Source organism: Poecilia reticulata, chromosome 9 (assembly GCF_904066995.2).
Source record: "Poecilia reticulata chromosome 9, P_reticulata-male-v2, whole genome shotgun sequence".
Taxonomy (NCBI): domain Eukaryota; kingdom Metazoa; phylum Chordata; class Actinopteri; order Cyprinodontiformes; family Poeciliidae; genus Poecilia; species Poecilia reticulata.
The window spans coordinates 34,717,747-34,732,061 of NC_088838.1; the positions used below are offsets into that span (position 1 = coordinate 34,717,747).

General features: G+C 37.7%; 2 protein-coding genes across 2 annotated transcripts in view; one reads left to right on the forward strand and one right to left on the reverse strand.

Moving 5' to 3' along the window:
• The first annotated feature begins 1,597 nt into the window (after positions 1 to 1,597).
• LOC103470789 (actin, cytoplasmic 3-like) lies at positions 1,598 to 6,014 on the forward strand. Its single transcript, XM_008419457.3, has 8 exons — positions 1,598 to 2,120; positions 3,127 to 3,228; positions 3,488 to 3,598; positions 3,718 to 3,802; positions 3,926 to 4,087; positions 4,177 to 4,368; positions 4,458 to 4,639; positions 5,228 to 6,014. Exons 1-8 carry the CDS (start codon positions 1,980 to 1,982, stop codon positions 5,369 to 5,371), a joined length of 1,119 nt encoding a protein of 372 aa, XP_008417679.2. The 5' UTR covers positions 1,598 to 1,979; the 3' UTR covers positions 5,372 to 6,014.
• A 2,961-nt stretch (positions 6,015 to 8,975) lies between these two features.
• Positions 8,976 to 14,315, reverse strand: part of LOC103470786 (GTPase IMAP family member 8-like) — a 33,883-nt gene continuing 28,543 nt past the window's right edge. The window contains exons 2-5 of the mRNA XM_008419452.3: positions 13,777 to 13,805; positions 13,189 to 13,239; positions 11,975 to 12,607; positions 8,976 to 11,884 (exon numbers count right to left, since the gene is read on the reverse strand). Coding sequence (XP_008417674.2) covers positions 10,605 to 11,884; positions 11,975 to 12,607; positions 13,189 to 13,239; positions 13,777 to 13,786 — 1,974 coding nt within the window. The 5' untranslated portion in view covers positions 13,787 to 13,805 and the 3' untranslated portion in view covers positions 8,976 to 10,604. The remainder of the gene's footprint in view (positions 11,885 to 11,974; positions 12,608 to 13,188; positions 13,240 to 13,776; positions 13,806 to 14,315) is intronic.

The following is a 14,315-nucleotide window of genomic DNA, read 5'->3' on the forward strand; positions in this document are numbered from 1 at the left end:
ATACCAAACAAACTAGAACTGAACAGTTTATTTCCTCGTTTTTAGATGTGTTTCTTTCATACATGCATCTCTGTTGCGTCACAAGAATGCAGACAGTGTCTGTTTGCATTGTGCATCAAGCTCCTCTTCCAATGAGAGGAGAACTTTCTGTTTGGAGCAGCAGGAGGTCTGGGTGCTGCATCTCCCATGTTCACAGCTGAAACTATCACAGATCCTTCACCTGCAACAGGTAAGAACCAGAACCAGAACCAGACCGTGTCTCTTTGTTTTTAAAGACGAAAACAGAAGTTTAGCAGCTTTAATTAAGGTTTACAAAATCAGGCTGAATAGTCAAAACCACATATTTACATCAGCAGGTTTTTACATTACATCAGATTACTGACTAAGTTTTCTAGCCTAATGATGGAGATTTTTGGTCTGAAAATGTCTTTTGTGTTTTCTTCTCATTCAAAACTTTACATTAATTTATTAAGTACAGGTTTAACTGACCAGACACTGAATGACTTTAGTCAGAGGTTGAAACTGAATCTGTGATCTTTACTGGCTTGAAAACGTTTCCAATTTCCTCCAAATGCAATTAAATATTCATCAAAAGCTGTTGTTTCAAAAACTGATGGTATTTATTAGTGAAGTGTCGTCTGAGTCGAGTGATCCAGGAGGATTTTTATGTCCAGGGTTTGTTTCACTGCCTCCCAGCAGCAGTGGATGTTCCTACAGGCAGGACAGCAGAGCTGAACCTCACCCTGTTAAACAGACATGCTTCCACTCACCGAACTTGAAAAACATGAAGCACGTCGTCCTGAGACCAAGAAATAGTGATGCTGAGATGAATCATCAAAGTTTTCTGTCAAACTGTTCGACTCCTGAGCCGATGAACTGCATGTTTCATTTGCTCTACAGCGACATCTAGTGGACAATATATGTAAAACAGGCAACATGAAAACAACTCGATGTCTGGAGCCTTAAACTGAATAAACAAATAAATGATGTTTGCATCGTTTATTTGAATAGAAATACAAGAGAAGGCAAAGTGAAGTTTTTCTTTTACTTTAGGAACATTAGACATGCTACTAAATAATCATGATGCCGCAGATGTTGCTGGTTAAATGCACAGAATAGATAGAAAATAAAGTCTCTGAATCATCTTTGATTCTTCAAAAGTTCCTCAGAACAACAACCTGATATTGAGATGTTCATTTCAGAGCAGATCTCAAACTAATTCACACTTGTTTAATATATAATCGCTTCCTCTAGACCAGAGTTTCTCCCCCTGGTCCTCAGCCTCCTGCTCTGCATGTTCTAGATGAGCCTCTAGTCCAGAGCAGCCGATTCAAATGACTGAATGACCATCAGGTGCTGCAGAAACCTGTTAGTCACCCAGAGATACAATCCAGGTGGCAGAAGGGAAACACCTGAAACATGCAGGACAGGGGGCCTGAGGACCAGGATGGAGAAACGCTGATCTAGATAGTCAGATAAATACATTTTGTGACATTCATGCCAATATCAAATACCATGTTATTTATTTTGAGACTATAATTTATCGATTATGGTCTGTCTGCTACCATATAGTTTGTATCTTTGTGAAGATCTCTGATTCCTCGGCTCAGGTTTTTATACATCATTAAAGTTCACTTGGAAACAACATTTCACCTTTTAAAACATCAGAAATTACAACACAAGATCTGCTGTGTTGGCTTTATGACATTATAGGTGATGGTTTACTATCCATCCATTTTCTGCCGCTTATACTCAGATATAATCATATCTGCAGCATTCAGGAACAGACGACCACTGACCCCATATGAGATGAACATCCAGCTGTTTTCATGTCAAAATCCTGAAAGTTATAATCAATATGTCATTTAATATGTCATCAATAACCAATATGTCCTTTATTAGATAACTTTCAAATACTTTTTTAACTGAAATTAGTTTGATACTGAATATTTCTTTTCTTTAATTGCTTCCTTTCAGAAATGGATGATGAAATTGTCTCTGTTGTTATCGACAATGGATCTGGTGTGTGCAAAGCTGGAATGGCTACAGAAGAAAAGCCCCATGAGTTTCCATCCATTGTTGGATGCCACAAGTACATGGTGAAGATTCAATATCAAAGAGTTATCAGAACTAAACCCGCAATAGTTTACACATTAATTTGTGTTTTTCTTTTTCAGGATTCATCAGTGAGTATCGAACGAGTTCATGTCTTATATAAAATTAGAATGAATACAAAAACAGAAAGACAAACTAAACTTTACAGAAACTTTACAGACACGAGTCACATGCTCTCACTTATACAGTCAGACCAACAGAGCATGAGAAACAATGTAAGGTGCTGCAGAAACACATTAATAAAAATAAAGGAAAATAAAAGAAAGAATGTGCAGCTGACAAAAAACTAAAGAACATGAATGAATCTTAAAACAAGGGAAAACTGAAACATATGTATTAAAAATAAACACAGCAGAAAAATAATCTATGAAATAAAACCTAAGGACTAACTAATGAGGAAAAACCTTCAAATGAATAATGAACACCAATAAAATCTAAATGCTCCAATGAACAAAAATAATAAACACAAAAGACAATCAAAATATTAACACTAACAGACAAGAATGATGGCAAAAAGTAATAAAACTAAAGTAAAAGACCAAACAAACACTAATGAAACCAGACATGAAGAAATGATGGTTAAACTCCATGAACCGAACAAAAATATGACAAAAGCTGTGAACAAATAAATGATCTAAATACAAACAGCAGCTCCTGACAGAAATAATCTTAATAAATTATTCTGAGCATTAAAGAAGAACCAATAAAATTAAACCTGGAGGAAAGAAACAATGTGGCAGAAACTATGAAACAGAAAAAAACAGAAAAATGATCACAAGCTAAAACCCAAACAGTCCAGAATTGTGACATTTATTATGATCCTTGTTAAATAACTGGATCTGCTACTTTGTCTTTGGGTTTGACTGTTTTCTGAAAAAGTTTAACGTTGGAGTCGTTTTGGTTAGTCTGTGAGATCGTAATACTTTCACATGCAGAAGTTTCCCAGGACAGTTTTTCTTTTCCTGTGTGTCTCTGTGACTCTGGTGTCGTTCATTTTGCCTCTGAATAAAGAGAGACTACATGGGAAACGAGGCCCAGGAGAGGAGAGGCGTGTTGGCCTTAAAATACATCACTGACGAGAACTTCAACACCGACTGGGATGAACTGGCAAAGGTAAGGCTGTAATGATAACTATTTCTATAACTGGATGTTTAACCTGTTAAGTTCTGGCTTTCATATTCATCAGCAGTTTCTCCCTACATGAACATTGGTATGTTTAGCTCAAAGCTAACCTCGTAGCTCTTCTTGGTCACTTTAATACATCATATTTACATTTTGGTTCAGCTGTCCTAAGTGAAATTCATTCACTTTTGCCCATAACTTTATAAGTAAAGTCTGAAACCTCAGAGATAAAACTGTTTCCATCATGCAGCTGTGGTATCATGCCTATGACTCTGAGCTCCGGGTGAATCCTGGAGAACATCCACTGCTGCTGTCAGAGGCTGCAGCGACACCCAAACCCTGCAGGGAGAAGAAAACTCAGGCAGGTTTTAATCAGTTGTCCATCTGTGACCACTCTGCATCGATAGAGACACTTTCTACTACACTCTGGACCTTTGGTTTGGATTTGTTAAGTGACATCAAGTCTTTTTGTTGGTTCAGATCCTTTTTGAGGTCTTTCATGTTCCTGCCTTGTACTTGGCCAATCAGTCGGTCCTGTCTCTGTTTGCTACTGGTCACACCACAGGTCAGTGAGCTGCAACATAAACCTGGATGCTCCTCACATTCTGGTTTAATCTTATTGCAATAAATTCAGTAGATTTCTGACCTGTTGGTGTTTCTAACCTTTACTATGATTTATCTGCTGCAGGTCTGGTGGTGGAATCTGGTGATGCTGTCAGCCACACTGTCCCAATATATGACGGCTACTGTCTGCCCCACGCCGTCTGCTGCACATCCGTGTCTGGAAGAGGCCTGACGGAGTACCTGGTCAGGATCCTCATGGACAAAGGCCACTACTTCACAACCAGCGGTACAACAGCTTCTGGTTTCTCCTGAATTTTACCTCTAATGGACAGAAAAGACTCACATCCTGGACCTTTGTGTCTCTCTGACCTTCAGCTGAGCGGGAAATAGTTCGAGACATGAAGGAGAAGCTCTGCTACGTGGCTTTAGACGTTGAGCAGGAGATGAAGACGGCGTCTTCCTCTACCTCACTGGAGAAGATCTACAGGCTTCCAGATGGACGAGAAGTCCAGATCTGCAGCGAGAGGTTCCGCTGTCCAGAAGTTCTCTTCCAACCAGATTTAGTTGGTTGGTAGCAATTAAAGAGAAAAATACATCAATACAGCATCACTCTTTCATTTATTGATTAAAAACTGTTTAATGTTTGTATTATTCAGGAAACGAGTCAGCTGGTCTTCATGAGAACATCTGCAGCAGCATCATGAAGTGTGACATTGACATCCGGAGAGAGCTGTATTCCAACATTCTCCTTTCTGGAGGCTCCACCATGTTCCCTGGATTCACTGAGCGCGTGCAGAAAGAGGTCACTGCTCTGGCTCCGGCTGGCGTCAGGATCAAGGTGCATGACTTTATTCTGGCGTTGCAGAGAAATGAAGAACAAACTGCTGCAGCACAACCAGCATCTCTGCAGCACAACCAGCATCTCTGCAGCACAACCAGCATCTCTGCAGCATCTGAAATCAAACGTCTCTGTGAACTCGCTCCCTGAACAGAGCAGCAGTTTTAGAAAGTAAACATGTCTGTAGAGCTCAAATGAACATTTAGGCAGGAAGTAGCATAACTTGGCTTTTTCATAACTTTAATTTTCATTGATGAAATTAAATTTGTTACTAAAACATCAACAGTGACTGAAGACGCTGGGATCAGTCAAAGATTTAACAATGTTTAGTTTTGGTTCCTGTAAGCCTCCCTTTGCTCCCAAAGGTCAAAGAAGAGAAAAGATACAGAAGTTTTGGGCATCATCTTTTAATTTATCCTTAAAACATTCAAGATATTCACCAGAGAATTAAAATGACATGAAAACAGAAACGGTTGATGTATTTGTGAGACAATATTTCCAGAGACTCAGTGATGCTCACTGGTTAACACCGATAATAAAGATGAAACTAATGAATCATCTTTGCTTTGTTTTCTCCTCCTCCTGCAGATTGAGGCTCCACCGTGCAGGAACATCTCTGCCTGGCGAGGCGGCGCCGTCCTGGCCGGCCTCTCCTCCTTCCAGCAGATCTGGGTCACCAAACCGGAGTACGACGAGTCGGGCCCCACGATCGTCCACCGCAAATGCTTCTAAACATCTGTTTCCTTCGCACTGAACTTTCCTTTATTGCTGAGCAAGTTATAACTTTTATTGGGTTTTGGAATAATGTGGAGAAAAATGGTCTATTAACACTTGAAATTAGAGTGAAAATTATAAAACTATAAAAGCTTTTAACAGTTAGAGCTTTGAAATAAATTCAGGAGCTTCTTGTTTTATTGTTGCTGTTTTAACTGTAATAACCTATTTTGGTGGTAATAAGATATAAAACTCATAACACCTTTCATATCTCGTTATAACAATATACTGCTTCTGAATTTATTTCTAAACTCCAACAGTTAAATGTGTCAGAGATTTTTTGGTATTATCATTTTTGTTATTACTTTAGTTCATATTCAGTCTAATGTGAGTCAGTGAATGACGTGTTCTGTTGAATATCTGTGTTCCTGTGAACTGATTGTTCCCTCCAAGGTTCGCTCTCCAGCGAAAGAGCTGGATGACCTGTGTGTTGGATGGAGCCTGCCGCCTGTTTTATTGTTCATCTTTCCTGACTATGTTGTCCCAAATGAAAGTCCTGCTCAAGCAGAGAGAGGCAGAACGCTCTGTGAACGACTCGGAGGAGCAGTTTGCTGAGTCTCCTCCTTTTGCAGAAGCTTGGTCATAAAATTCATATACGTTGTCTGTGGTTCTTTTAATGAAGGTTCGAAAGGAAAAACATCTATCAAAACGCTTCTGTAGTATGTTTTGTAAAATTTAACTGCAAAATGCTGTCCAAATGTTTTACAGTGAAACATCTGGAGATCTGAGTCTGAGTTTGAAAAAGACCAGAGTATTTAATACATGTTTTCTCTTTAAACCAACATGTGACCAAATGTATTTAAACATGTTTAAATCTTGACAGATGAAAAAAAACACATTTATGAACACAATAATAATTCAGAGTTAACTGAAAAAATAAGTGTTTTTCCTACAACCTGTCATAGTCGAGAGATAAACAGCACATTTTAAATTAAAACTTTAAAACATGCAACGTTCTGAAGCAGAACATCAGTAAAGAGCTGAAGCCAAAATCAGATTTAATTTCATAATTAATAATCATAATTCTTGTATCTGTGGACAATAAGATAAACAATCCCAGTTATGTGGCCTAAAACCTTAAGGTCCCCTTTATTCAGGGGCCACAGACTGAATAAAGTCTGTGGCCCCTGAATAAAGGGGTCAGGTGAAGGAAAACGACTGTTGAAGATAAATAAATATAATACATATTTTGTACACTGAACTGTTGCTGTGAGACGTGAGCTGATCCAGTTCAGATGAAGAAGAATTTCACTGATGGAAAATAAATATTTAAATTTGATATTTCCAGTTGTCTTCTTGAATATTGTTGTTTTTTACCTAGTTTATCATCCACAACACAAATCAAACTGATCAATATTCTAAACCAGATTCATGTCAGGTTGCAGTTCTGCATCCTCCTCATCTGCTCTTTATTTCTCACTAAGCAGGAAAACTAAACATCAAAGTCTGGCTGTTCTAAATAAGAAGGAAAGAAGTATTTAATCTGTAGATGATCAGTTTCAGTTCACTGAGCTGGTTAAACCAATAATCAGGTTTGTTCAGATCTCTTGAATTTATCTCAAAACTGAAAAAGAAACAAAAATAAAAGCTGAGAAAACCAGTTCAGTGTCATGGAGACAGAACTGGTTTATTTAGTGTCTAAAAGACTTAAAGGTCAGATTTAAACACGTTTTGAATCAGATTGTTTAACTTTATGATTTAATGAAGTAAATGCTCATGCTTGTGTCCCATCTATGTTCAGTTAATCACAGCCACACAGCTGTTTGAATATTGAGCCATATTCATTTCCTGGCTCAGTACAAACAGCCGGCTGCCACCACAGCTTCTCCATGTGAAAATAATCAAGAAATCAAACTGACAGCCATGTTATAGTTTTCATCTATTTTTGTACTAATGCTTGTTTTCTGTTGATGTGTTTAAGATTTTTAAGTTTTATTAAAGTGCTGCTTGTTGAAGCTAATTTTTCTTTATTTCTTTATCGATTTGAATTTGCTAGTTTATTCTTAAATTTGTTTTTGTATTATTTACAGAGTTAATTTGTAGGTTAATTATTGTTGACTTTATTTATTTTTGGTTTTATTTATTTATTTTCTAAATAAAACAGGAAGTGATGTGGGTTGGTCCACTTTCTATAAATGTAGGTGCCTGGTAAAGGACCAGCAGGCATTTGGGTTTGGGGCCTATATGGTTTTTACCAGAGCAAGAGAGGTAGAGCACAAAGGAAAGTTTGATGTCTGTAATTGTTTTTAAAAAAAGAGGAAAATAAATCAAGAAACAATCAACAAGTTTGGACATTGAACCTTCTTTTGCCCATGTCGAGAAATTTGACCCCAGTGCCTCAGTAGCGCCTTGGTGGAACTTTTATTGGATTTTTGGTTTGACAAACAACGCCACTACACATGCAGAACACAAACAGAAGTTGGAAAAATCAGATAAATAAATTTTATTTTGAACAGATCAATGATTGCCCAGGAATATGTGATCAGGATCACTGAATCAGGATCGTCTGAGTTCTGAAGGCAGGGAAGATGAGACGGTAGGAATTAAAACTGAAACAGGTTTACTGAGTGAGACGTAAATCTGCCACGAGGGAGAGGATGGGGCACTTCAGCCTGGGTTGCTTGTGGGAGAAGGAGCTGCCCGGTCCGGATTCAGATGGCCGGAGGAGTTTCTGGTTGCTGACAGAAGAAGCGTTGAGGGCGGGCAGGTAGTCGAACAATCTGCAGATCGAGGAGCGGATCTTCGCCAGTCAAAGGTGGGGAACCAGATGAATTTCCAGCAGAGGTTCTTAGATGTGGATCTGATGATCTCGGGTACCACAAAGGGTATTTTCCACGGCGCCACGAGAAGAAACCTTTCGAGGAGGTTACCATAACTGGCTAACACTGAGGCGCTGGAGAACCTGGTAGAGAAACAGCAAACCAGCTCCCACAAGGCCAAAACTCCAGTAACCAACAATATCTGTCATTTTAAATTTCCCAAATTTCCCTATGCATTATTTAGATTCTGTTAAGAAAATGTCTGCATTGTTTATTTTTGTATTATTTTATACTACTGATGTATTTAAGTGAATAAAAAAAATTACTTGTATGTAAAATTGTTTATTTTTGTATTTTAAATTACTTTTGAATTTAAAGGAGAGATATGCAAAATCTACTTCTGTAGCTTGTAAGAATTTTTTTTATGTACTTTGATGTCAAAAAAATTAAACTTAATTCTCTCTTGGTGGTGCGTAGATTTCTTTATATTCTTTTTGATTGCATTATTCAGTCTGTTCAATTTTTTCTACTTTTTTCTTCTATGACATCAGTGTATTTGCTGTGGAACTGCTAAACAGCATCATGACTTCCTGCTAATCAATTTTCAGAATCTGTCATTTTTATCATCAGAGCTTCTTTGTTGTCTAAATTCAGTTTTGCTAAAGTTGCAAGTGTCCTATTTAAATCATAAGCTTTAACATCTTTAAAATCATCTGTGAATTAAGTTTATTATTATTATTATTATTATTATTATTATTATTATTATTATTCAAACGTAACACTAAAACTGTTTTATGTTCAGACTGTGACGCAGAGCAGCTGGTTGGGAGCAGAAGCTCAGACTTTGGTGATATTAAACACTAAATAAGTTCATATTTTCCTTTTGCTCAATTCTGTGAACTAATTCAAACAACAAAAAGTATCTTCAGTAAAAATGTGAAGCATCAGATTCAGAGTCTGGTTCTCATTTTCTTCACTGTAGACAAACATCAAACTTCCTACAGTAACTTAGTATCTTTATTAAAAATCAGTTCATACAAAACAAATCAAATGAACCAACACAACCAAAAAGAAAAACATATTTTTCAACTTCAACTTTTGATATACAGTAACCAAATGTCATATTAGAGCCAGTCATATCCACACTAATTTATCTTAAATACAAAGTAAAGTTATGATTATGTGAACATTGATTTCAAAGCAGAGGAAATACATAGTATACATCATTTTAATAATGAATTCAAAGTGTCACCTTCATACTAAATGAGCAACAAAAAGTTCCTGTAAATGTTTCGGGAAAAATGCAGTTTAATCCTTCAGTACCTGCAGTTTTATTTGTGAGGTTAAATATGCACAGCAGCTGAACAGAGTTCATTTCTACTGAAAATCACACATTCTCTCTTTTCTTTTCATTTTCTCTTCATCATTCATAACTGCAGAAAATGATTCTGTTAGAATGAAGGTTTGACATCAACCTGACCTGCTGCATTTGGAGGAATCATCCAACCAGGTCAGATTTAAGCTTTATGCTTTCAAGATAATCTGAAGGATGACTTTAATACCCTGATGGATCAATAATCTATAATCAAAATCCATTCATTTCTGTCGTCACTAACGAATGTCTGCAGCATCAAAAACCTACATGTAAAACATGTCCGTTTGTTTTATTGACCTGTTTTTAATAAAGTGTTTACCTGCATTTTTGAGGTTTATTTTATCTGTTTAAAATTAGATAAAATCTCCATTTAAAAATAAGATTTTCATGTCTGTTTGTAAAAAAAACCCATGTAGAGAATCAAATGAACTTCCTTCAATGGAATTAGTAAATACAGTTATTTAAGCCAGCTTAAACACAAACATATAAAATATATTTAAAAATCAATGACTACAAAAATGTACAAAAAACCTTATTAGATATGTTACAACTAATTTGTAAACTTTAATTTTTAACAGCTTTTACTGAATGAACATCAGAACAAGGATGTAAAAATACATAAAAATTCAGATTTAAAAAAGTCAAACAACTTTTGATGAATTAAGATTCACAAACTTATTATTTTGAGTCCTTTGGAAAAAATGACAGTAAATCTACAACAGCAGCTGGTTAGAAAGAAGAACACCGACTGCTTTCTGTAATAAGAATAAATAAATTCAGCTGTATAAAAACATAAAGTTTAGTAAATTCATCATGAATAAAAACAACATGAACTCATCTGATTATTGAATCCTGTGAGTCTGATGACCTTTACTGACCTTTTCTCACCTGTTGGATGATCCTGTAACTGACTGATAACTGTTTGGCTCTACATTCCTTCACTCCAGGTATTTATAACCCGTCTACAATTCAACTTTTCTCAGAAGCTTTTTAATCATTTTTTAGAACATTTCTTGTTTTATATCAAACATGATGTGTTTCACCATCATTTTTGGATTTAATCTTTCTTTGTGGTGGATTCTTCTGCTTGTTTTCTGGCTTCGTCCTCAAACTTCCTCTTTACTTCCTCCAGTTGTTTCTGATATTTTTCCTCTAGTTCTTTCCTCTCCTTCTCTTGTTCTCTCCTCCTCTCCTCATCTTCTCTCCTCTGGTTTTCATATTTCTCTCTCTCTTTCTCATATTTCTCCTGAAATCTCTTCAGTTCTTCTCGTCTCTCTTCGTCTTCTCGGTGTCGTTTTTCCCACCACTCCTTTCTTTCCGTCTCCCAGGCGTCTCGTTTTTCCTCCATCTGTTTTCTCATCTCTTCCAGTTTTCTGTCGATTGTTTCCTTTTCTTCTGATTCCTGTTTGATCTTTTTCTCTAAATCTTGTCGTTCTTTTTCCCACTGATGTTGTTGTCGTTCTTCCTCCTCTTTTCTTTTCTTCTCTTCCTTTTCTCTTTCTTCCTGTTCTCTCTCTTTCTGCTCTCGCTCCTTCCTGTTGTTTTCTTCCATCTCTTTAAATTGCTTCTCTCTCTGTTTTCTCTCTCTTTCCATCTCTTCTCTCTGTTCTTCCATTTTTCTTCTCAGTGATTCTGTTTCTTCTTCGCGTTTCTTCTGAAGTTCCTCCCTCAGTTTCTTCATTTCTTCTTTCTCCTCCAGGATCCTCTTCACCTTCTCCTGCAGCGTCTCGTTGGTGAAGCAGTTTCCTCCATTCTCCTTCACCATGGTGTCAATTTTCCTGATCAACTCTCTGACTTGTATCTGCCTCCATTTTGAATGATTATTGAACACATGGTATCTTCCTCCACAGTCACTGATCAGCTTCTTACAGGGTTCCTCACAGTCCTTTTCAACATACTCTTCAATGGACTTGTCCTCATACTCCAGGTCGTCTCCTCTGGTAAAAAGAATGATGGTGAATTTTTCTGAATCGTCACCAAAGTTCTTCTTGATGAGTTTTAACGTCTCTTTCTCCTCCTCTGTGAATCTGCCGAGCTGCAGCACCAGCAGGAAGACGTGTGGCCCCGGGGCCAGCAGGCTGATGCACTTCAGCAGCTCCTCATCCACCTGGTCGGGGGTCAGCGTGTTGTCAAACAGACCAGGAGTGTCGACCACAACGACAGGACGACCGTCCACGTCACCCTTTTCTCTCTGACAGCGTTTAGTTACTGATGTTTGACTTGATCCAAACGCAAAAGCTTTTCTACCCAAAATGGTGTTTCCCGATGAACTCTTCCCAGTTCCAGTTTTTCCAATCAGGACAATCCTGAGACACTCAGGAGAGTTTTTCTTGTCACCTGAAACATTGAAACATTAAATATTCAATGAAGTCTAAAGATGGAAGCAGAAGGCAGGAGTTCAGATTTTGAAAAAAGCTGAATACTTACAGGCAATCTTCTCCTTCTTGAGCTCTTCTAGTTGTTGCTGTTGTTGTATGAGTCTGTCCTTCTGGCTATTTGCAAACATTACTGTTGTATAGCTTTGTGCTGTATTGTTGGATGCACTAATCGTCTGAACCGTCTCCATCAGTCCTCTGATCTGCCGTCTGTCTCTGATGTCCAGAACTAAATATCTTCCTCCACAGATCTGGAGGAGATCCTGGATGTCCTTGTTCTCTATAAAGTTACCAACATCTGGATGTTCAGGATCTGAGTCTGTAGTGAAGAGGATGATGGTGAAGTCATTGACTCTGGAGCTGAATGTGTCCTGCATGGTGTGTAACTCTCCCTTGTCTTCATCAGTGAGGGGACCCACAGGTAGGACCAGGATGAAGGCGTGGACACCCTCAGGGTCACAGAGGGAGACACACCTGAAGGATTCCTCCATCACTTCCTGCTGAGCTTTTCCACCCAAGGCAGGCAGCTCCACCAGAGAAACCCGACGTCCAAACGCCTCTCCCTGGTTTCTGACACACTCTGAAGGAAGATCTGGATGATCTAGAATGGCTTTGGCTGCTGCCGTCTTCAGTGGGTCACTTGGACCAAACAGAACCAGGTTCAGAGCATCAGGTCTTTGTTTAACTGCAACAAAAACAAAAATTATTCCAAATCAATACAGTTGTTGCTAAAAATAGAAAAATGTGAATGGTATGTGACCAGAAAGGTCAGCTCTGTTTGATGAGTCCTCAACCCAAACAGGCATTGGATTCTCAGCTGTTGAGAAACAGTTGCTTACTAGAAGCATGGACTATTTTGAGGTTTAAATTTTACCCAATATCCAATGTTTGTTTGTTAGCAAATGCAATGCACCAGTTTTGCCTGAACCGTGAACTAACATTCGATCTGAATGAGGCGGCTGTTAATGTGAATTCAATATTTGGAAACGTGGCCAACATGGACTGAACGGCTTCCTTCATTTCCTCCACCACCAACTAAAACTAAAGGCAGACCACAAATCTGAAACAGAGCAGAAAATCAACATCATTGTTCACAACTTCTCCTTGTGTTTGCTGATTGGCCCAATAGAAACTCTACTGGAGACAATCCAAGTCAATGGGAGAAAGTCCAGACTGAGCTAAAAGAGAGATTATTTTGAGCAGAACTTCCCTTGAAGCCAATGGCCAGACCTTAAAACCAGAGTATAACATTCAGTTTAAACTTACGGTCAGGTCGCTGGAATTCAAAACTGCTGCTTCTTCTGACGGGGGGAAAATCTAGGAGAGGAAATAAAATTCAGAAATGTTTTTATGGCTTAACTTGATAGTTATGAAAAATAAGGTCCTCTCTTTCTTTTGCCACCAAAATGTGTGGGTTTTTTTAGGTTTTGTTGACTCTAGTTGCCTTTATTTGAAAAAAGTTCAACAGGAAAGAGGGTAATGAGAGAAGCGGAAGACATGTGGCAAATGTCGCCAGGCCGGGAATCAAACCTGTGACCACCGCTATGCAGACTAAGGCATTCATATGTGGGTCATGCTTTGCACATGCACCACCACAGAACCCCAGTAAAAAGTGTTTTTAACTCTGTTTTACAGTATAAAGGTTAAAATGAGATTCAGACATTAATAATAAATACATACATTAAAAACTAGTTCAAAACAACCCTGGAAAGAAAATGTGGCCATTTTCAAACAGACTATTAATTCATTTGAGTTTTTATCACATTTAATTGTAAATCTACAAGTCAAAAAGATCCTGATAAACATTACAGTAACATTTCCCTAGTGAAGTCTCAGTTTATTCATTTTACTCACCAGCAGCCATTATGTCCTTCACTCAGCAACTGGACAGAAAAGTAAGAGGTTAGTAGTCCCAGGGTCACATGATCTATAGTGAAAACTTATTTATGTAAACAGTTTTCTATATTTCAAACAAAACATTTTTAAATATCTCTGAATCACAGCATTTGTTTTTAATCATTCACAGTTTTCTCAGTTTTTTGGGGTTCAATAGAATCTAAATTCTCTAAACTCTTTGTTCAATCTTCAAATCATTGTGTCTCTTGTGCACATAAAAAAAGTTTCTGTCCTTCAAGTTGCAAATGTTTTTGTACATCAAGACAGTGATTATTTACACTTCTCTTATTTTTCCTTCATTTTCATTTGCTTTGGTCTCTGTTAAATTGTCTTAACATGCAAAAATCTTGAACACATCATAATGTCAGTCTTATTTTTATTTATTTCTATTAGATTTTTTCTAGATCTGTCCTGAATTAGTAATTTGCTCCCAAGTGAATCCTGAGTTTCTCTGATGTAGGTAAATGTGTGAAGCAGGAGCTCAACCAACGACAAAC

What these genes read in the sequence shown, in the direction of transcription:
- LOC103470789 (XM_008419457.3), top strand. Translation starts at nt 1,980, where the DNA reads ATGGATGATGAAATTGTCTCTGTTGTTATCGACAATGGATCTGGTGTG. An exon ending in ACTGGGATGAACTGGCAAAG is followed by an intron (nt 3,229 to 3,487) that starts GTAAGGCTGTAA and finishes TCCATCATGCAG; the next exon opens with CTGTGGTATCATGCCTATGA. An exon ending in TGCTACTGGTCACACCACAG is followed by an intron (nt 3,803 to 3,925) that starts GTCAGTGAGCTG and finishes TATCTGCTGCAG; the next exon opens with GTCTGGTGGTGGAATCTGGT.